The following is a 23,969-nucleotide window of genomic DNA, read 5'->3' as shown; positions in this document are numbered from 1 at the left end:
ATGCTAGGATTTGTTTGGAACTTAAACGAGTTGATTTTGCTTGGATCCAGAAAGGAGCAAAATTGCAAGGAGACTGGTTCATTTTGGTGCCCTACATTTTGGAGGATTTAGAGCAGGAGTGGGATTCTACCAGTTCGCACCTATTCTCTAGAACCGGTTGTTAACATTCTAAGCAGTTCGGAGAACCGCTTGTTAGAAATTACTGGCCTAATCCTGTAAGGAAGGCAGGAAGGAAACATTCTGGTGTTGCTTACAGAAACTGCCTCTCCGTTAACCCTTATTACATTCTTGGCAGGAATAGACTTCCTGTCTCAGGAACGTCTCTGGAGTTATTTTCCCTTCCTTTGCTGGTACTTGGCTTGTGTGGAGTGACCATTCAAAGTTACAATGGCACTGAAAAAAGTGACTTACGACCATTTTTCACACTTACGACTGTTGAGAGGCCAGTCCACAGTCTTGAGAGGCCAGGTGAGGAGATGCGTGCCTCGATGTGAGTGATGTTGAGTTGGCCACATCCAGCCAATAACATGACCACCAAGCCACGACCACCACCTAAGCCATGCCCACAGAACCAGTTGTTAAAAAATTTGAATCCCAACCCTGATTTAGAGCCCAGTTTGAAATGGGCTTGAGTTCTTTAGAATCTAGGTGGACATCAAAACTCAAGCTTCTCCAAGCTGGTGCCCTCAGGATATTTTGGGAGTGCAGTTCCCAGAATTCCCAGCCAAAATGACTGCATCAAGTTGAGGGAAGGCCACAGATGACATCTGAAGGACCCCAGATTGGAACAGGCTAGTCCTAAAAAACAGTGAATATTTACCTTTGCCTTAGAAGACTTTTCCCCCCCTTCTTCTTTATCCTGGTCTTCATTTTTTCCTATCTATCCCTTCTCTTTTGCAAAACATGCTTTTGTTTCTCAGTGTTAAAGGATTAGATGCAGAATTTATGAAGATGAATCATCACATCCAATACGAAGTTTTCCACTCATTCCAACTTCCTTATTTAAGGGGACTGAATGCTAGTGGTAAGAGAACAATGGTATTTGTCTGGGTGTGGTCTCTTGGTAGCTGATCTGAAGTACACCGCAGTCTAGTCCCTGGGCTGGGCCAAATGAGCCAAGATTTATTTTTACAGTTTTATAATGTTTGGCAATTGCAAATTAATCTAGGGCTTTTATTTTCCTACTCCTGGTGAGGGGGAAACTAATTCCCCTGGAGTTCTAAGTAAAAAGATGAAACAATGGGATATACAATGAAAAAGCAATATTCCCAGGACCTCTAGCATGCTTGCAGTAGCTCTTATTTATTTAATTATAAAATTTGCTTGCCTCCCATCTTGTATCTAATGATTCTGGGTGGCTTACAATGTAAAAGTCTGATGTGAAGGTCCCTCATTCCATCCAATATTAGCTCCAATTTGGTGGGAATCCATGTTGCCCCTCCTCTTCCCACAGAGACCCCCTGGAGTGCAGGGAACCCTCAGTCCTTCTGCTGATTGGTCATCCGGAGCACCTGGGGTGGGGCAGTATAATCAAACCCCAGCCCTTTTACGAATGGGGCTTCAGCAATACCACCTTGATTTCACCTACCTCATTTTTCCTGCATAGAATGAGCACGACAAAATCCAGGCTCCTCTTGCCATACGCTGGCTGGATTATTCAAACTGTTTCAATCAGCTTAGCGAGGCCCATTCATATCATGTGCTCTAGTATATAACATACTAGGAAATTGTGAGTTCACACAACTCACTAAGCCACAAACTGCCAAGTCTCAGCTGACGCTGAGCCATTGTTGTTTAAAATATTCCATGAAATGAATGGGATGATGAAACCCCCCCCCCCAACTCCACCCCTTCTAAATGTGTTGGACTGCAAATGGAACCCTATCCTCAATAATCTATTTTGACTTCGGGGTAATTGAAATTCTCAGTAATAGATTTGGAAATATCTTTTTGCCTTTTAGGTATTTTAACTTTTGCTCAATTTGCTTCCTTTATCTCCCCCCTTTTTAATATATAGTAACAATAAAGTGGAGAATTTAAGTTGCAAGCTTAAGATTGAAACCATTATCATATAACTAATACTTTGATGTGAATTGCAGCATTCTTTTGTTAATGTTATATTTACGTTCAGATGAAGAAAAGCCCAAATAATTTTATGGTTTGTAATATTATCATCCCAAGGTATAATCAATATTGATATTTTTTTCTTTTCAGTACTTTAAGCTATCTTAATAATATAATGTTAATGACTACTAATAATATCTTATAAATATCACCATATTCAAATAGTACAACACATCAAGATTTATGACAATATAATAAAAAGGGGAAAATAAAATTTAGGAGAAGGGAATAGGGAGAAAGAGAAAGAAAAGGAAGCATTCAGTTGGAGAAAGTTGGTGCAGGGATCTTTAAAATGCAAAACATTATACTTCCATACCACCCTGGATCATTTAAAGCTTCTTTATAACCTGTTTAATATTATTCCTAACTGTTTAATTGCAGGATCAGCTTGCACAAAGGACCTCAACAGCACCTCATGGCTATTGGTCAATTTTGCACATTTCAGTCGATATGCCAAGTATCAAGAGTTTCTTTCTTTGAATTCCAGGTTCAGTGGTGTAAGTTATTGATTCAGTCTTTACAGGGAGGGGTACTAAATACTTCTTGGCTAGTTAAGTTTCCTAAATCTTTCTGTATTTCAGGGGTGTCAAACTCAAGGGCTGTAAGCTGGATTCGCCCCACAGGGTGCTTAAATCTGGCCCGCCTGAGCTGGCCTGGAAATAGCAAAGGAGCCCCTCCTTTGCTCTGGCAGCCAAAACTCCCTGCGCCCCATTTTGGCCAGCAGGGTTAGAGTTAGAGGCCATCCAGGTCATGTCCCCCATGCCCTGTTTTGGCAGGCAAAGTGGTGCAGGAAGCAGTCCAGACCAAAAAACAGGCTGGGGGGGGGCGTGTGTGCCCCCCTGCCCTGGTTTGGCTGGCAGGGTGCTGCAGGAGGTGCCCATCCCATCTCTCCCCCCCCCCGGCCACCCACAAAGGAGATCTGGCCCTCAAAGAAATCCAGTTTGACACCCCTGCTGTATTTGACCAGCTTTGATTTGTATCAAACATTTCCTTGCTTTTGCATGTTGTTGCATTGCTCTTTGGTGATATTTATAGATGTTTATTTCATATTATTGTGTTATAATAAGACAGGCCCGTGGGCTGGAGGCATCATGCAGAGGCCCGCCCATCCCAGCTCTGCAAATGGGGAAAAACATCGCAAAATACCATGTGACAGCAATGTGACATGGCAAATTTGACACCTGTGTAATAAGACAACTAAAGGATTTGTAATAAAGATGTATTGAAAAAAATGTTTGTAGGGAAGAGAATTAAATAAAATAATGATCTGGTCTATCTGCAAGTGGTCTCTGACCAGAGTAGCAATGAGCTTAGAGGTGCATTATTTTTAAAGAGCAGTTGCTGATGGAGGGGACAGGAGAGCTACTTAGGAGTTTAACAGGAATCTGGGTGCGGGAAGCTGAACTTGATGGAATTTTCTTAGTCTTATTTGACAATTCTCCTTTGTCCTTAGCAAAATTACTCTCTTAGTAGATTTGATGATGTTCAGGGTATAGGAAAGCCTGTTCAGTTTGGTTATGACCTCTAGCAGTCTGAAATGTGATGTGTTCCATTGGTTGCTTCTTCTTGGAGATTGCAAGGGACTCAAAAGGTCAGGTTTCAAATCCATCACATTGCCTGTGGGACAATAGCAGAGTAGAACATTTAGGATCAGTCCCAGAACTTCTCAGCTGCTTTATAGGAGGAGATTGATTGTAGCTTACCAAATGAGAAAAATGTTTATGGCCAGGAGTCTGATGATAAGAAAGCAAAAACCAAATTCACTAGGAATGATGGTAGAACGTTTCTTCCAGTCTCAAGATAAACCAGAGTCTCTTTCAAATCCACTGGTGCCATTTGTGTGGCATGACATGGAGAATTGCTGACTTCCAGGATGTTCGTTCAACATCCCAGTGTAACCTCTAGCTCTTTCCTGCTGGTTTCTTTTCCAAGGACAGATCAACTGACTCCTTATCTTTCTACATCAGCCAAAGTTAGTCAATTGCTGAGGACTAGCATCAGAGATTCCCACCGTGTGTGAGGGCACCAGTTCATTATATTTGATCCACATTAGTAGAACATGGGTTGTTTGTTGGTTGAATAAGAAAAACCAAGCCCTTTATCAGTCCTTTATGGGTCATTAGTGGAACCAATGACCTCACATGGCTGAACTCATTCTTCTACAGCAGGGGTCCCCAACCACCGGTCCGCGGACCGATACCGGTCCGTGGAACAAGTCCTACCGGGCCGCTGGTTTGCTGGGCGCCGCCATCTTGTTTTGATGAAAAAGTGCTTCCGGTGAGCTTTTCCGGTAGAAAGCTCACCGGAAGCACTTTTTCATCAAAACAAGATGGTGGTGCCCAGCTGATGCCGGTACCGGGCCGCGCCATAAAAAAGGTTGGGGATACCGGGCCGCGGCATAAAAAAGGTTGGGGATCACTGTTCTACAGAACTAGTGCCTGCATTAGACGTTCATCTGGTTTTCCTGTCCAGTGTTCTGAAAAGCACCAACAGGTTGAATCTGTTGTTTCAGTTTGACACAATGCCTCTGAAGCATCCTGGATTTCAATGGAAAATTAGAATAGCAATTCTTAACTACATTAGTATGTTATACATTAAGTGCCAGCATTGATGTTTGCTCCCAGATATGACTATCAAGATGTACCCAGACCTAGAATTGATCTCAGAAAAAAATATACTTATATATAATTACTTCAAGTATGCCCCCCCCTTCTCTTTCTTTCAGTGTCCCCTCAGGTTCTGATCAAGGTAGATTTAGGACTGAAAAATGGATTGCTTTCATAAAAATGAACTAGGTTGGCCTCTTTTATAAGCAGCTTAGAATAGAATAGAATAGAATAGAATAGAATAGAATAGAATAGAATAGAATAGAATAGAATAGAATTCTTTATCGGCCAAGTGTGATTGGACACACAAGGAATTGTCTTGTTGCATATGCTCTCAGTGTACATAAAAGATACATGCGTCAAGAGTCAAGAATCATAAGGTACAACTCTTAATATAGGGTACAATAAGCAATCAAATACTAGGAAACAGTCAATAAAAATCATCAGGATACAAGCAACAAAGTTACAGTCATACAGTCATAAGTGGGAAGGGATGGGTGATAAGGAGTGATGAGAAGATTAATAGTAATTGTTGTGTCCCTGACTAGCTAAGTCTTCAACCTGGTCCGCATTCTGAGCGGGACCACCGACTGTTCCCATTGGTTGGTGCCGTTTGACAGCAAACTATATAAGGAGCTGTCAAACGGCATCAGCCGCTCCAGCCAGCTGGCTGCCAGCCCAGCTGGGCAGCCACGACAACCTGTTACTCTTCAAATAAAAGAAACGTTATTCTTCAGCTCCTGTGTCTGCCTGGTGTGTCCGTCTACTAACACAACACTGGCGACGAAGGTGGGATGACAGAAGAGACACCCAGGCAAGACAGCTGAGCTAAGCCACTGAATGTCAGAAGCCACTGAATGTCAGGAGCCGCAGACAACCTCTGCGCGCACCAAATTTAAAGAGCCTCCTCAGCTGAGGAGAAAGTCACTGCCTAACAGGCACTGTTGCGTGCGCCCTTTTGAGGGCGCGAAACTCAAAGCCTCCCCAGCCGAGGAACAGACATCGCCCGAAAGGCACCCCCGTTGGCGCTACCAAAAGTGCAGAAGTCTGAAAGCCTCCCCAGCCGAGGAACAGACGTCCGCCATCAAGGCCCGTGAAGGCCGGCGAGACCCCCCCCGCTGGGCAGGCATAGAGCCGCCTCCCGTGCCAAAGGCACCCCCGTTGGCGCTACAAGAGCGCAGAAGTCTGAAAGCCTCCCCAGCCGAGGAACAGACGTCGCCATCAAGGCCCGTGAAGGCCAGCGAGACCCCTCCGCTGGGCAGGCATAGAGCCGCCTCCCGTGCCAAAGGCACCCCCGTTGGCGCTACAAGAGCGCAGAAGTCTACAACCTCCAGCCGAGGAACAGACGTCGCCATCAAGGCCCGTGAAGGTCAGCGAGACCCCCCGCTGGGCAGGCATAGAGCCGCCTCCCGAGCTGCCGCCTCTTCTGCCGCCGCGACCTCCGCTGCTGCCGCCTCTTCAGCCGCCGCCACGCGGCGCCGCCGCCGCCCGCGCCACGGCCTCCGCTGCTGCCGGCTCTTTTGCCGCCGCCGCACGGCCTCCGCCGCAGCCGCCTCTTCTGCCGCTGTGCCGCAGCCGCCTCTTCCGCCGTGCGGCCTCCGCCTCCACGGCCTCCGCCGCAGCCGCTTCTTCTCCGCTGCCGCCTCCGCCGCAGCCGCCTCTACCTCCGCAGCCACCGCCGCGCAGCCTCTGCTGCCGCCGCTGCCGCCTCCACCGCCGACAGCCCGAGCGCCTCTTCAACACCCACCGGCTGCCGAGCGACGGGCCGCTGCCGGTGCTGCTGGCGCTGCTCCTCTATACGCCGGTGGGGCTGTGCCTGCTGCTAGTGCACCTCTTCGTGGGCCTGCTGCGATCAGCTCCTGGCCCTTTCACCATTGTGGACTCGGTGCAGCCATTGGCTCTGCAGGTCTGCAGGCCCTTCGTGGCTATGAGCTGTTGGCGTTGTTTTTTTCCTGGTTCACTGAGCTGTTTGAGATTTTCTTCGTTCCTTTCACCGTGTTCAGTAAAATTCTCTCTGCCCCCCACTCTTCCAAGTGACTCTGGGGGATGGATCCTGTATTTAGGGGGTGGTGGGGTGTCAGTAGCTGATCAAGGAGGCGCGCACCCACCATTAGGGTCCTTCCACCTGGTCTTGCATTTCTTGGTAGTAGCTATATGTCCCCAGGGGGTCAAAAGCTAGGTGGGTGGGAGGTTGGATTGTCACTACCCTAAGGGGGCCGGGGGAGCACGACGTGCCTGCTCCTCTTTTGGCCTTTTAGGCCTTGACCTTCGTAGTCAACTCCCTAACTCAGCGGCCCCCACATATCCATTCACGCAAGCCACAGCTAAACTTGCACGCTGCTCGCCCAAATGGAACTTGCCTGCCATCTCTGCAGCTTGGTTCCAAACAGGCGACTGTCAGTACTGACCCACAGCCCTTAGGATTCGGGGACCCCTACTCCACCACATGTTGGAGGTCACCAAGGCAGGGTCACTAACCAAGCTTGGCAGGGTCACTCTCCAAGCTTGTCAGGGTCTCCTTCCCAGGCTAGGTGCTCCTACCCTGCCCACTAGTTCAACTTCCACTCCTGTACCATGGATCCTCAGAAGGCGGGGCCGCGCATGCACGTAGCTAGGGGAAAGGGGTGTTGTGTCCCTGACTAGCTAAGTCTTCAACCTGGTCCGCATTCTGAGCGGGACCACCGACTGTTCCCATTGGTTGGTGCCGTTTGACAGCAGACTATATAAGGAGCTGTCAAACGGCATCAGCCGCTCCAGCCAGCTGGCTGCCAGCCCAGCTGGGCAGCCACGACAACCTGTTACTCTTCAAATAAAAGAAACGTTATTCTTCAGCTCCTGTGTCTGCCTGGTGTGTCCGTCTACTAACACAACAGTAATAGTAATGCAGACTTAGTAAATAGTTGGACAGTGTTGAGGGAATTATTTGTTTAGCAGAGTGATGGTGTTCAGGAAAGGAACAGGTGTACCATCTACCATCAATAGGTACGCTTCAATTTTCAGATATGCTGTAATGGAGCAAAATTCCATGGCAGCTGATCTTCCTGTGGCTATATTTATTTATTTATTTGTTTGTCAAATATGTACAAGACAACAAGTATAAGTATGAACATAAACAAGAAAAAAGAAAGTAAATACAGATAAATGGGACAATGAGACAGGGATGGTAGGCACGCTGGTGCACTTATGCACGCCCCCTTTAAGGACCTCTTAGGAAAGGGGTGTGGTCCACGGTAGACAGTTTGAGGTTGAAGCTGTGAGGGGTTGAGCCTGTAACCACAGAGTCGGGTAGGGCGTTCCAGGTGTTGACCATTCTGTGGCTGAAGTTGTATTTTCTGCAATCGAGTTTAGAGAGTTTACATTGAGTTTGTATTGGTTGTTTGCCTATGTATTATTGAGATTGAAGCTGAAGAAGTCATTGACAGGCAAGACATTGTAGTAGACAATTTTGGGAACTATGTTTAGATCAGACCGCAGGTGGCACAGTTCCAGATTGTCCAGGCCCAAAATTTTGAGCCTGGAGGCAGAGGGAATTCTATGGTGAGTAGAGGAGTGGAATACTTTTCTTGAGAAATACCTTTGAACCCGCTCAATTGTGTTAATGTCCAATATACAGTGTGGGTTCCAGATGAATGAGCTGTATTCGAGAATTGGTCTGGCAAAGGTTTTGTATGCCCTAGTTAACAATTCAATGTTGCTGGAGAAAAGCTTCACAAAATAAGGTTAACAACTCTTAAAGCAGAGGTGGTATTCAGCAGGTTCTGAACGGAGAACTGGTAGTGGAAATTTTGAGTAGTTCAGAGAACCGGCAAATCCCACCTCTGACTGGAGATTTTTGCAGTATCCTTTCCTTGCCACGCCTACCAAGCGACACCCACAGAATCGGTAGCAAAAAAAAATTGAATCCCACCACTGTCTTAAAACCTTTTTGGCAATGCTGTTATAGTGAGCTCTGGGGCTTAGATTGTTTGAGATAAGTACTCCTAGGTCCTTGACAAAGTGAGGGTCGTCTACAAGATCGCTTCCGCCTAACTTGTATTTGGTGTTCTGATTTTTTTTGCCAATGTGTAGGACAGAGCATTTGGTAGTTGAAATTTGGAGTTGCCAGTTATGTGACACATTCTGACACATAGTCAAGGTTGCTTTGCAGGGCAGCAGCATTGTTGGTGGTGTTAAATAATTTTACATCATTGGCAAAGAGAACGCAGCTGCTTTAATGTTGTCACATAGGTCATTGATGTAAAGCAGAAAGAGTGTGGGTCCTAAGACACTGCCTTGGGGGACACCGCTATTAACTGGTGCTGGATTTGATAGGGCCTTCCCTATTTTGACCATTTGTTGCCTGTTTGACAGGAACGGGGCTATCCACTTGTGCAGAGTTCTGGAGATGCCGTAAGAACTAAGTTTCAGCAGTAGTTTGTCATGCACCACTGAATCAAAGGCTTTGAAGAAGTCTATGTAAATTGCATCTATTGCTTTACCCTGGTCTAGATATATGGTCCAAATGTTTCTGCATTGTAGGAGTTGCAGATTATAGGACAAATTTTTCCTGAAACCAAACTGCTTGTTAGAAGTATGTCTATGGAGATTTTCAATCATCCAAGTCATGAGTGAGAAGCGAATCGTTTTCAAGAAAAAAAACACCAAGAAAACCAAGTTGCCTTTTGAAAAGCCCCTTTGGGACTACTGTGGCCATGCTGATTGTATTGCAGAACATAGAATAAATGTGCATTATCTATATCACTTTTTCAACATTGAATTAAATCTTCAGTGAAATATTTCTGTAAAACCTGGTAAACTCATTAAAAGGGAGCTTTACTGAATATAGACCTCTTATTTGTGAATCAATTGTGCCATGAAAATATTTCATAAGTTTAGGATTTCTCTGTAAATAAAAAAGTGAAATATAGGAGCATTTAAAAAAAAGACTACTAGACATATTTGAATATATAGGCCAAAAAGCTGTAGTTTTATCACAGTTCTCATTTTTCCGCTGACTTGCCTGTTTTCCTTCTTAGTTGTTTGTTCTCAAGAAATTAACAGTGAGGCAACTTGCACAGTTTTCTGCCAGTGATGGAGCTCTGAAGACACCCAAAGATGTTGAGAATGTGATGCATCTCATAACAACATCTACACTGACAGAATACATTAACGAATTCAGCAGACAGGTATGACAGCAGATCAGGTGGCATTACATTTTATGAAATTATTGCAACCATTAGGCTGCCTTAAATTATGATTTTGCAATTCCCTCAAATCTTCCAGGTTTGTATGACATACTCAACCACAAACTATTTACACACATAGGGCTAAAATGTGGCTGACAAATTTGTGGTTGTCACCAGGCTCCACAAATCATGCATAAGCAAGACTTGTTTTGGGAGGAGATGGAAACACTGCATTACCATGGCCTCATGGGACTGGGTCCCAAAAGAACACTTCATGGAGCATCTTTGAGTCACAGTTAGGACACTGGGGGATGAGCCTGTAGGCTAAGAATCAGTAACTAATTACTTTATTTGAGAATTTTATTTGAACAAGATGGCTTCCAACTATTTATTTTCTGTGTCCTCCCGGTTTTGTCTTTCTTATATGGGGCTGAATTATTATTTTTCCAAGTCTCACTGAGACATGGAGGTAACTTTCTGTTCTGCAACTAATTTATTTATTTGTTTGGTTCACATGCATAATTTCATATATTTTATTTAGCCAACCTTTTTATTTTTACAAATAACAAGCATTTCCCATACATCTTCCTCCTATTTTCCTACAACAATAACCCTGTGAGGAAGCTGTCCTGAGAGAGACTAGCCCAAAATCATACTTAGAGTCCATATAATATAGTCCTCATGCATTGATCTTAGTAAACTTTCTACAATTATGTATCATTCATTTTTTCTGGGCACATTGGAAAGCTAGCTTTTCCATTTTTGAGTCTTGATTCAGGTATAAAATACATCCTGTCAGCGTTCCAGAAGACCTCAACTCCAATAGATAACCCGGAGACAGACATGTTCTCAAAGTTTCCTTTTTTTTTTTTAAACAAATTTTATTAATTTTAAAGACAAACAAATCATCATTAACCATTACATACTTAAACCTTTTTCCATTATAAATTTTACAAGTCAAATAGAACCTTATTTTATACAATATAATTCTATTTTAAACCATTTCCATATGAGCATACAAATACCTCTTATCCAATTTCTCTTTACTTCTCTTTACTCTTATTCAATTTCACTATTATTATTTCATCTATTTCTTTCTGACTTGGTTACCATTATTTTCATTCTGTATTTCTGCAAGGTTTTATTAATTCTCCCAAAAACATAAACACACAACACACAAACATATAAAAAATCTTTTAGGAAAGTAACTTGGCCCCAGGTACCTCTCTCTACATGGACTTCAATTATATTCATGCTCATCTTACATATCATTACCTATTTTATTTACCATTCTATATCTTCTATATTAGCTTCTCCACACATTTCACTCTTCTTAATTCTATCTTATTTAATCCATCTTAATTTGAGTCATTATATTTGTATCTTTTGTCCATTCTTTAATATCCCTCTGTCTCATTCCTTATTAAAAAAAAGAATTTCTCCTGAAATCACTAATCAGAGTATGATGCCTCTCTATCTTCCCCCTAAATTAATTAGATTAACATTTAAAATAACACCTAATACCCAATCTGATTCTGCTTGGTACATTCTATCTACTAATTTTTTTTAATAAAAGAAAAATAATAAATCCAAAATGATTAAATACATAGTTAAATAATAGATCTAAATATTGAATCTTATAACATTCCCATTGCCTTTTCCAAAAACAAATGCTACTATAATAATTTTATAATAACATCAATATCATAGTCATATTAAACTCTTTAATTAAAACTCAATATTCTAAACATTCCCTTTAATATTTTATTAAATTTTAAAATCAATCATTACTAAACATTTCAACATTTTAATCTCTTATTAACTCTTAAACCATTCTAATTTTCTATTTCTAATACAAATGCTACAATACCATCTTATGTACCTTGCAAAATCTTTTTAAAGAAATTGTACTTTACCCTTTGTCCCTAAAAAGATTCCTCTTTTCCCATCTAATTTCAAAACTTTGTGGCTTTTCTCCACCTTTTCCCTTTCTTTCTTCCCCACCAGACCTTCCTACCCCCTTCTCCTAGCCTCTGCCTTGCTGGCTTCCCTTCTCTGTTGTGTTCATTTTTTCTTTTGTTTACTATCATTATATTGATTTTGCACCTTATTTTTCTCTTTCTTGAGTGTTTTTTTAAATCTTAAGTCCTTCATTTTCCTTCCTTTCTTTCTTCCTTCTTTCTTAGTTAAATTTTGAAATTCATTAAAGATGGCTTCTTCTTCTTCTTCTTCTTCTTCTTCTTCTTCTTCTTCTTCTTCTTCTTCTTCTTCTTCTTCTTCTTCTTCTTCTTCTTCTTCTTCTTCTTCTTCTTCTTCTTCTTCTTCTTCTTCTTCTGCCTCCATCTGTTGTAGTGTTTGTTGATAGTTAGCAAGCGCCATTTCTAAAAAAAGGAAGGCTTCTTTCACACCATCTTTGCCATCTGTTTTTGTTTGTTCATATTCTTTTCTCAGTTCCTCAGCAAAAAAAGCCATTATAAATCTTTTCTTTTCTTTTTCCCCCCCTCTTTCTTCTTGCACCAACCAAGATATTTAAAAAAAATAGAACAATCCCAAAGTCCTCAACCAATCCAAGCCAAGACAAAGTTCTCACTTTCTCTTCCTGGGGTAGTATCAATCAAAAAAAAAGAAAGTCCAAATCTGTATCTTAAAGCCTTATTGGAATTATATTTCAGTCTTCAAATCCTTAAGGCATCTCCTCCAACAAAATCTTAACATATAAATATATTTTTTGTCCTCTCCCTTCCCACTTATCACATAAAGCTAGTTTTACCTGAAAAAGACAGGTTTCTCAGTATCCACTTATTGATTCCGTAGGGAAGGAGAGTAAACTTTCCTTTCAGCACCTCAAAATTGCCGCTTATTTTCTCTTCTGGAAAGAATCATTCAAAAAGCCATAATTTCCAGGAATTGTGTTAAATGTGTCTTAGAGTCCTGGGTCAACCAAGAAAACTTTCACTCTCAAAGGCTTTCTCCTCTTCCTCCTGCGCATTTTTACCCGGCTGCCGGCTTCTTTGTGGCAGCCATTACGGACTGCCGCTGCACCGTCTTGGGAAAAGGGGGTTCTGCCGGCCGGGGAGGGGGTCTGCAACACCCCCAAACCCCTCTCCGGATCCCCTCTATCTTCAGCCACCCCTGCAGGGCAGCCTTAGCTCCGAACCCGTCCGGATCGGAGCACCAAAAACGGCTAGCGCAGCAGGGATCGCGCAGTATCGCGAATCCCTGCCGCTCGCGAAGCCGACAAACCGGAAGTTTCAAAGTTTCCTTTTATTGGAGTAGTAAACTGGCACATCTGAGAAATCCTGAATCTGGGTTTCCCTCCAATAAGTAAAATATTACAAATCTACCCACTGAACCCCTCATTGCATCACATGCCCCAATCACTATCCGTCCCAGTTTGAGACTTCCCCTCAACCATTCCTCAGCCAGGTGCAGGAACAACATGACCTTGACTCTAAAGAAGAATGCTATTATGTCTAACCATATATGCTCCCCAAAATTCCCCCCTCCCATTTTCCCAGGCTCAAAAATGTGGCAGTGTGGAAGCTTCTGGTGCTAATATGGCTTCCAAAGCTGACACATCCTTAAAAAAAACGGGGGTTCTATTCCTCATCTTTCCTTCCTTACAACTCTTATATGAGGATAGATGATAGATAGATAGATAGATAGATAGATAGATGATAGATAGATAGATAGATAGATAGATAGATAGATAGATAGATAGATATAGATAGATAGATAGATAGATAGATAGATAGATAGATAGATAGATAGATGATAGAATTCTTTATTGACCAAGTGTGATTGGACACAAAAATGGTGCATATGGACTCAGTGTACATAAAAGAAAAGATACATTCATCAAGAGTCAAGAAGCATAAGATGCAACACTTAATGATAGTCATAGGGTACAATAAGCAATCAAATCATACTAGGAAACAGTCCATATAAATCATAAGGACACAAGCCACAAGGTTGCAGTCATATAGTCACAAGTGGGAGGGGATGGGTGATAAGGAGTTTAATAGTAATAGTAATAGTTTAATAGTAATAGTAGTGCAGACTTTGTAAATAGTTGGACAGTGTTGAAGGAATTAATTGTTTAGCAGAGTGATGGCGTTTGGGGGAAAACTGTCCTTGTGTCTAGTTGTTCTGGAGTGCAGTGCTCTCTAGCGTCGTTTTGAAGTATTTTGAAGTATATGAAGTGAGGAGGAGATACACTGATTAGAGTTCATTAGCAGGATGTGATTGTTTCATTCTAAGGCTGTTTCAGGCAGAACGGGCCCCTTGAAACAGAAGTGCATCCATCAAGGGAAATCCTTGGATGGATATCAGGCATATGCACAATCGCAAAGCTTTTGTCAAAGTCTCATCTGATTATCAGAGAGGCCACCTGGCATCCAAACATCTAATTTCTACTTTCATCTAATACTTCTCTCAAGAAATAATACAACCATTCAGTCACATTTTTCTGCTTGGTCTTCCTTTTCCAGGACAACGTTAGCCTGCCAAAGGAGATCCAAGCCAGCCTCCTGGAGCACTTGCTGGTGGCTGCCCAGCCCATCCTTCAAAAGGCAGAAGATGTGGAGTTGACACTTTGGATGACGCAATACCTCCCAAAGCTGATATCAGGAATAAACAGTTCACTTGTTCCACTCTTATTTGAGGATCTGGAGACCAGAAATTGTTCTGCTCTCAATGCTGTGTATGAGCGCTATTACTTATTTACAATTATTGCATTTCAATTTCTGCTAGTTTTTGAGTGCCATATTAATTGTTATTGTTATAGATAATGTCATATTTCATGTCATATATCACTTTCACTCTCTCTCTCTCTCCACACATACACACACATGCACGTATGCACGCGCACACACACACACACACACACACACACCATAACTACCTACTGGATTTATAAGGCTGTCCAACTAATAATGTGACTTAGTAAATATATTTTATTATATTATGTGATGTTATACATTACAGACCGGAGAGTAGAGGAGATGCGAGACAATTGGCTTTCCTAAGCTCAGAGGGATTCTTTGTTTTTTCCTGGGCTTTATATTCCTTGTTGCCTTATTGCACAACATACTTGGACCTAAGCTAGATAAGTAGGCAAGAGCCTTGATGGCACCTGCGCCTGTCTGACTTGCATATCAGCACTTTGTGGGCACTTTGGATTTTTTCCGAATGGTTGGGAGTAATAATACTTTTCCTGTATTACAGAGTAACTCTGTTAAATGGCTCTCTTGGTCAATTTGGCAATGGGACGCGACAGAAGGTTTTCGAAGCCATCCTTAGGGTGATCTCAGGTAACCAACAACCAGAGCAGTCCCAGTGCTTTATGCTGCCCCAAGCAAAAGGCTGCTGTGCGGCATTTTGGATGGAGGGGCAGAACAGCAGGGACCAGAAGGACACTATCACAAGAACCCCATCCAGCTGACTTCATTAGATGCCTTTGGAGGCCCTGTTCCCCCGTGTCTACATCCCTCTGCCTTGGATCCTCCAATGGGGTTCAGAATGTTGATTTACCTTTTACAGATTCTTGTAATGACTGTTAAAATGATATATAAGAGGAACTTCACGTTATCTATTATATATAAAAGCGAAGTACCACTCACGCATCGTCACAAAATCTCCAGAACCGTAAAGCCTACAAACTTGAAATTTGGCACTTATGTTCCAAATTTGGTGCTAAGAAAGGGTTTTTTGAAATGACCACCAGAGCATTAGCTTTTCCTAGCATTATTATTAACATGCTCTGATGCTAAGGAGTTCTACTCCTCCTCCCCACCTGAAAAGAAATTTGTTCCAAATGCAAAACACAAGCAGAGGAGTTTCAGTTTTAGTTTCACAGCACCAAGCAGCTTTAGTACAGAACAGTTGAGCTAAGCCACGCCCAGGCTCCTTGCTGTCTCCTTGCTTGCACAGCAAATACTGCTTCAGTTTCCAAACAGCCCTTAACTCTCTCGCACACTGACAGGACGCTAGCCGGATGAATACTGATGAATGCTGGTAGGCAGAGGCAAAAAAAAATTCTCCTTATTTTCCTCCCCAAAAACTAAGCCTGACCACATAGTTTTGTAGAGAAGAACGGGTATTGTCAATATTTTAAATAAATGTGAATATGATTATTACTAAGGATGCAGGGTTTGCTTTCATCCTCAGTAAAGGTAATGTTTAAATCTTAAGGATAAATTTTTCATTTTGGAAAAATCAAGTTTGATGTTTCAAAAATTAAACATCCTGATAATGTTTTTACTTGAGAAATTTAAAAATTGTCAAATGACCTTACCTGATTTTTATTGAAATATCTTTTTACCTCCCTTCCTTGACTTCTTCAGCCTCCTCTCTTCAATGCTATGCTTCAAACACCAATTTTTGGGTGTTTCTAGAAGAGACCTTTCAGGGTTTTATTGACTTCCTGACTTTGAAGGATCTGGAAACTTTGATTCCCTCCTCTGACCTCCAAAAGGTAGTGTTGTTATTCACTGACATCAAAATTATATCTTATATCTAATATATTCATGCATATTTTTTCCTTCCTAATAATTTTCCTGCTTTTTTCAGATCAATGGAGTGTTGATCTATTAGTTGCGACATGAATTGATTGGCTGGCCTGTTGACTGAGCCTGAGGTTGTGGGCTGAGAGAGATGGGCTGGCCCAGCTGGTGTTCTTTCCTAAGCCAGAACTAGGAGTCACAGTCTCCCGGTTTCTAGCCCAATTCCTTAACCAGTGGCCCAAATTGGCTCTCAATCATTCGTGTAGGAATGTCCCATGAAAAATATCCCAGTTAGCCAGCACCGAATAGCCAATACCTGGGGAGCTGCATCTGCCCCCTCCCCAATTATCTTTGCTCCTGTACAATCAAGGCACGAATCCTCCTTGTTACCTCACTATGCTAAGGAGCTTCTAGTCTTATTTGGATGCTGATTTTCTATTCTTTTCCTTTTTTCCAGATTGTGAATACAGTTCCAGCAGATGATCTGGCTGATCTGTTTTCTAGAGAGGGATTCATTGATGATGATCCTTTCTTGACTGCTGTGTTAAAGATCTATAATAAAACTGGTTTATTTATTGACAGACTTAACCAGAAAAATATTATTGTAAGAAACAATTATGACTTATTTAACAAACCATTAAAAAGTGAACTTTAAGTATAATATATATGTACAGTATAAACATTATTATTCATTAGATTTAATATAGCTGCCCATTCCAGGGATTCTGGGTAATTTACAAAATGTAATACTAAATTAAACAATTACAGAAATAAACATTTTAAAAGGCAGGCTGAACTAAAAACAGCCAATAAAACAAACCTGTGACAACATTTAACAGAAATGTACAAAAAAAAAGAGGTGAGAGGAGACAGGCAGTCTCAGGTCTTATGCCATGAAAGCCTTTAAAGTTTAAGTACCAGCACCTTGAATTGCACTCATGGCACAGCAGTGACACATCGGCATAACAGAAGTGCCCATTGCTGCTCACCCTGCTGCATTTTGAACCATTTTGAACTTCCAGAACAGTCTTTCTCAACCTCAGTGCTGGCTGAGAATTGAAGTCCACATGTCTTAAAGTTGCTGTGGTTGAGAAACCCTGTTGCAGATGGCCTTGAAGGGCAGCCTCATTGGAAACGGTGGCATTGTCCAATTCCTAGGTGACTAGAACATGACTGACCACCTGCAAGTCCTCCCAGTCAAGGAAAGGGCAGAATTGGCACACAAGATGTATCTGGGCATTGTTGGTTTTGGATTGTTCTCATCCCTGGTTAGATTTCTAGCACTCAGATCTTAGTTCTATGACTTTCCTCTTGCAGGACATTCTTCCAAATGGCACCAAGGTGGCTCTTTTGGCTGGGCTCTGGCCCAGCGTGGTTTCTAGCGGCCAAGAGACTGAGGTGTCCTTGTGGCTGGATAGCCGCTTGGCTCATTCCTTCATGTTTCTTAATGGTGACATGTTGAATGCTAGTGAGACCTTGAACACCAGCTGTGGGATATTCCAAAAAATGTAAGTATGTGGCCATGTCAATATGGAGCCCTACCTCAGTTTGGAACTCTCCAGATAGACGGCACTGCAGTTTCCAACTATGGGAATTAGGAGTGGAGGAGCCAGAGCTGGACACCTCTTTGGGAAACAAATAGATCTAATTCAGAATCCATAACAATTCTGCCTCATGTTCCCTGAAGCCCACTCCTTATCATTTAAAAAAAATAATTGCTTTCTATCAGCAATTATACTGGCGGCAGCACAGTGATTCGAATACAGTGTTGCAGGGCAACTGCCCACAACCAGGAGTTCAATCCTGACCGGCTCAAAGTTGACCCAGACTTCCATCCTTCCGAAGTTAGTAAAAGGGGGACCCAGATTGCTGGGGGCAAGAAGCTGACTTTATAAACTGCTTAGAGGGGGATGTAAAGCACTGTGGAGTGGTATAGAAATCTAAGTGTTATTGCTACTGCTATAAGCATTTTATGATGAAAGGGATGTCAAGTTTTCTTTCCTATCATTGGTACGCACATTTCTATCATTGGTACACTGGGTGAAACCAGGCTCAATAGCAGTAACTGTGAGAGGGATCTTGGAGTCTTAATGGACAACCAGTTAAATATGATCCAACAGTGTGCAGCAACAGCCAAAAAAGCCAATGTAGTCCTAACTTGCATTCACAGAGGAATGTAATCAAGATCAAGTGAGGTACTAATACCACTCTATAAAGCCTTAGTAAGGCTTAGTAAGGCCAGTACAGTATCCAGTTTTGGTCACCACACTATAAAAAAGATACTGAGACTCTAAAAAGAGTGCAGAGAAGAGCAACCAGGATGATTAGGAGAGTGGAGGCTAAAACATGAAGAACAGTTGCAGAAACTGGGCCTGGCTAGTCTAGTGAAGAGAAGGACCAAGGGAGATAGGATATTGGAATGTTTGAGGGGCTGCCACTGGAGGAGGAGGTCAAGCTATTTTCCAAGGCACCTGAAGGCCAGGCAAGGAATAATGGATGGAAACTGAACAAGGAGCGATTCAATCTGGAAATAAGGAGGAATTTCCTGACAGTGAGAACAATCAGCCCATGGAACAGAAGTTTCCTTCAGAAGTTGTGGGAGCTTCATCCCTGGAGACTTTCAAGAAGAGACTGGACTGCAATTTGTCAGAAATGGTGTATGGTCTCCTGCTTGAGCGGGGGGAGTTGGACTAGATGACCTACAAGGTCCCTTCTAACTCTTTTAATCTGTTAAAGATGTCTCTTCTCTAGCTTCTTCCATTTAACATTTTATTTATGTTCTGCTTGTTGGAACTTACATTACAGCCAATAAGATTTTGAAATCTGAGGCAAAAAGATTGTTTTTATGTGTATCTAATAGTTTGGCTGGGTGGTGGTCAAGTAGTAAAGTTAATGAGTTTGCAAGAAAGAAGTTCCGCTTCTCTGAAATTTTCTCTCTCTCTATTGGCCAATACTTACTCCATACCTCTCTTTCTGCAGAGTGAACAAACTGAATGAAAATATTGTGATGTTCAAAGACAAGGACAAAGAAATGTACTTTTCCATCAAAGCTTATCTGACTGGTAAGGTCATGGGCGAAATTCTCTTTCTGTTTCCCTTGCAGGAGGTGTTGCATGTAGAGCTGACTATAGGCCCAACATCTAACCATACATAGCTCATACATAACACCTTCTCAGATCAGAACATGGCACAAGGACCTTCACATCAGAATGAGGTTCATTCAGTCTCTACAAATCTTAAATGTACCGTAGTTTTGAAATAGGTTGGCTTATACAAGCAGATGTCCATCTAAGCTGGAGTCCTCATGTAAAAAGGCCTGTGAAAAGTCCGGCATGTAAAGCTTCCCTCACAAGTTTAAAGGAGGAAGAAAAAGTCACACATCTATCTCAAACTGCTTGCTGTAGTAGAAATCCCTTACTTATGTGTCACTATGACAGTGTGATATAACATCTGTCTCGTTCTCAAGTCTTAAGAGTTAAGCTGACCACAGACTGGTCCTGCTGGTTTTCTGCCAGGAACATTCAGAAAGAAAACGATACCAGGAATTGCCACCTGTCTTGATCCCATAACATTGCTAACTCCTAATTCTGAGCATTGTGTTAATATTAGCTAGTTTGTTCATAGCATATTCTAGTGCTGTTAAAAATACAAGTGCTTTAAAATACTTACAAAATTGTAAAACAAAATTCAGGATAAAAATCTTTCAAAGAGACCAGTGTCTGGAACTAGGTTTCTTTAAAAGTAACTAGAATTATTTTTCCTACAGCAAGCAAAAGCAGACCCCGATGCTACAATCCCAGCAATCCAGAGAGGTCCAGTTGGCTTGCGATGTATCTTGGGAACTATATTTGTTATAGCAGTGCCAGAGACATGCGCTTATTCACAAACAAAAGTGCTGCCATAGTATGTATTGCTGCTGGAATTGTTTTAAACAAAACCTGTTGGAAAGACTGAGGTCGGAACAAATTCTCTTTAGAAAATAACAACTTATGCCTGATACGCTCATTGTTAATTTTTATTCAACCCATGGGGATAACATCCTATTGGTTAGAACAATGGGATGATCAATGGGTCAGAAATGCTAAGATAGCAACTGTGACTGGCAGAATTTTGATTGCACAGCCATAGTTGCCACCTTTTTCCCCCTATGTGAATAAATAGACTATATTCAAAATATTTTGTATACAATTTTTTCAGGGGTGGGATTCAAAAATTTTTACTACTGGTTCTGGTGTGGCTTGGTGGGCGTGTTTAGTGGGCGTGGCAGGGGAAAGTTACTGCAAAATCCCCCTTCCCTCCCCACCCCACTAACCTGCTTTCCAGCTCCGTTCTCCTGTGCAGGGCAACCAAAGAAGACCCCAGCCGATCAATGGGAGGCAGAGAAGAGATGGGGGGTGAGGCCAGACAGAGGTGGGATTTGCTGGTTCTCTGAACTACTCAAAATTTCTGCTACTGGGTTCTCCAGAACTGGTCAGAACCGGCTGAAGGCCACCTCTGAACTTTTTCTTGGTTAAGTTTATTATGTCCTATTATAGAACAGAACAGAAGAATAGAGTGGGAATTAGAATAAAATAGAATAGAATAGAACAGGTTTCATTTGGCCAAGTGTGATTAAAGACACAAGGAATTTGTCTATGGTGCAGAAGCTCTCAGTGTACATGTAAAGCAACAGAGTAATAATAACGGTAATCTGATGCTAATAAGAGGGGGATAGTAGAGAAGATGAGATGGATCATAATAATACAACAACCTTACAGCATGGCTGAATATACCTAGACATAAGACAGTACTGTGAGGATTATGTGTTCAGCTGACTGATGGTATGAGGGGAAAAATTGAGGAGATATAAAATCTGTTTGTAGAATTTCACCATGATTTATCTGATTTTAATATGAGGTGAGAACTGAGCTATTGCAGTTGTCAGTCATGTTGATGGCCTGGAAACTAAAATATATGAAGAACAGTTGCAGGATTGGGTTTTGTTCGTCTAGAGGACTAGGGGGGACATGATAGCAGTATTCCAATATTTGAGGGGCTGCCACAGAGAGGAAGGGGTCAATTTATTTTCCAAAGCACCAGAGGGAAGAACAAGAAACAATGGATGGAAACTAAAAAAGGAGAGAAGTAACCTGGAATTAAGGAGAAACGTTCTAACAATGAGGGCAATTAACCAGTGGGACAGAAGTTGCCTCCAGAAGTTGTGGGTTCTCCATCCCTGGAGGTTTGTAAGAAGAGACTGGACAGTCACTTGTCTGAAATGATACAGGTTCTCCTGCTTGAACAGGGGGCTGGACTAGAAGACCTCCAAGGTCCCTTCCAGCTCTATTCTGACATAAAATTGCTGGTTGCCCCTTTCATACCTGAAAGTCCTTAGCAGATTTGTATTTTTTTTTTAGTTTCAAGATCTTGCTTTTAACCGAAACAATCTGGAGCTAATCAATAGAAATAAAATCCGTAAAGATTTGGCAGAAATGTATGCTACAGCGTTATTTATGGTTGACTCGGATTTCAATCTTGACAGGTGAGTGGAAATGTATTTTGGTGCTATTAAGATATTTTAATTATATTCCCAGTAACTATAACAGTTAGGGGAAAGGAGTTTGGTGGATAAGCAAACCTTTTGTAGCTATAAATAAGACACAGAATTGATGGAACTGCTCCTCCAGATAACAGGTAAGAAAAGAAATTCAAGGAAAAGTATTTGAATGCTGATATTTCAAAAATACATGTGAGAAATTCTCATCACATGGCAAGAAAATCTGCATAATTATGTAGTTGAAAAAAACATTTCCATTTTGTGGAGATGAAAATTTCCAATTCTGTGGAGTGCATGGAATGGGGAGGAGAAACAGAGTTGGGGTATCCAATCTGACCCTAACTACCTTAGCTCTCTTTGTTGATCTCTCAGCGTCCTGGAAAGCTCTTCACTTCAGCCTGAAACAGCCACTTGATGAAGCAAATTGTAACTTGTGCAACACTAGTTAGTTAATCTTGCTTGAGTCTGAAAAAGCTAAGCAGGCTCATATCTGATCAATACTTGGATGGAGGACCAGCAGGAAATCCCAGGCAGTCTAGAATATGTAAACTAAAAAAAAGGTGAAGACAAAGGCAAACTGTATTAACTCTATAGACAGTAAATCTGCATTGTTATCCCCCTCCCCCATAAATGGGTCTGTGAAGTCATTAGGAGCAAAGCCCAACTCAAAGGAAGCTTTCACCTGTACATTTGCCCTCTACTGAAGGCCAACAGGGCCTTTTGCTGCGAGTGCTCTCCTTCCACCTGCATGCATCACCATAGAGCCACTTCAAAGGCATCCATGGAAAATAGGAGCTGTACATCAAGCAGTAGCTATAGCAGAGCATCCATTCAAGGAACACCAGCAGCTGCCTAGAATTAAGCCAAACCTTCCAGGATATGAGTCTCGGATAAATCTGAAGCAGCTGTTGGGCTTTGCTTTCTTCTCAGCCTTCCAGATCAACTCACTTGTTTTGCGCAACACTCCACCTTGATCTCTCGTCTGAGCCCTGCAGAGGCCTTGAGCTTCATTGCCCGGGTCAACCAACATTGCAGCTCTTCCAACCCATCCGCCTCTGACCGCCAGGTGAACTCACTCAGTTTTTCTATTTGCACATGTTGCTCAGAAAAGGGTAGTCCTAAATTCATGGTACATATTGAAGCTTATTCATGGGCACTGCTTGGATTGGGAGGCGAAAGAGGACTGGGACAGCTAGCCTTTCCAGGTATCTGTTCTGAACAGTCTAAATCAAAAAATAGACTACAGTTTATTAGCATTTGTTCTTTGGTTAAATATGCAGTCTAAACAAGCCAATTGTTTATCTGTCTTTCTTTGTCATGCCCTTTGAAAACCCAATATTTTTTCTGGGGGGAGAGGTCACAGTTCTATTCTCAGTTGGACACTGTTGTTCACCAGAGACTAGAACAGAGAAATATGCTTATATATGCTAATGTGGGCCCATTCCACAATGAATGGAATCAAGTTGGTATCATGGGAAATGTACAGAGAAGGTGGGTCTTTCTCCCCTCCTGCCTTTGATGTAAAAGGTGGCAGGTGCTGCCTGATAAAGTAAGAGAGAATGGCAGGTAGTCCTTTACTGTGATCCCACGGGACTGATTGGAGACCTTGTCCTGGAAAGGATTCGCCTAGGAGGAGGGGCCTGGGAAATAGCCTTTTTCATATCACAGGCATGGAGGGGGGCTGGGACATGGATTCTTTGTTTTGATTTACAGATGTTTTCTTATTCAGAAACCAATTCCAACAATGTAACATGTCCACCACCTTTATAACCATCTCTGTCACCTTTTGTTCTGCAGGGTCCCCTCCCCTGAACCCTGTCTTGCTGCTAGTAATCAGCTGATGTTTGGATTGTTTCTTAATTGGGGATCAGCTTGGGTTCTGTTGAAACAGGAACAAAGACCCATGTAAAAGACTCTGTCAAAACCAGAATTATCTTAGAGTCATGGGCGAGAGGGACTGGAGGGGAGAGGGTGTGGCTACAGCTCCCAGGCAGCCAATAGGAATGGTGCAGGACTTAGTCCCTCTCCACACTGT

The 23,969-nt window shown here is 42.2% G+C and overlaps 1 protein-coding gene across 2 annotated transcripts in view; it reads left to right on the top strand.

Annotated features, from left to right (window-relative positions):
• Nucleotides 1–23,969, top strand: part of LOC113422553 (uncharacterized) — a 66,849-nt gene that overhangs the window by 8,413 nt on the left and 34,467 nt on the right. Inside the window, exons 8-19 of one of the 2 annotated variants that reach the window (XM_087973041.1) lie at nt 921–1,024; nt 2,506–2,621; nt 9,746–9,895; nt 14,386–14,597; nt 15,122–15,207; nt 16,240–16,370; nt 16,856–17,002; nt 17,716–17,906; nt 19,378–19,460; nt 20,165–20,301; nt 21,795–21,919; nt 22,865–23,000. In XM_087973041.1, the coding sequence (XP_087829167.1) occupies nt 921–1,024; nt 2,506–2,621; nt 9,746–9,895; nt 14,386–14,597; nt 15,122–15,207; nt 16,240–16,370; nt 16,856–17,002; nt 17,716–17,906; nt 19,378–19,460; nt 20,165–20,301; nt 21,795–21,919; nt 22,865–23,000 (1,618 nt within the window). Of the gene's footprint in view, nt 1–920; nt 1,025–2,505; nt 2,622–9,745; nt 9,896–14,385; nt 14,598–15,121; nt 15,208–16,239; nt 16,371–16,855; nt 17,003–17,715; nt 17,907–19,377; nt 19,461–20,164; nt 20,302–21,794; nt 21,920–22,864; nt 23,001–23,969 lie in introns of those variants that run through there. The other variant, XM_087973042.1, reaches the window with a different exon arrangement.

Source organism: Notechis scutatus, chromosome 12 (genome assembly GCF_049901735.1).
Source record: "Notechis scutatus isolate UNSWTSFEM ecotype Mainland chromosome 12, rNotScu1.2, whole genome shotgun sequence".
NCBI classification, from domain to species: Eukaryota; Metazoa; Chordata; class Lepidosauria; order Squamata; family Elapidae; genus Notechis; species Notechis scutatus.
This window is presented reverse-complemented; position numbering and strand designations above follow the sequence as displayed.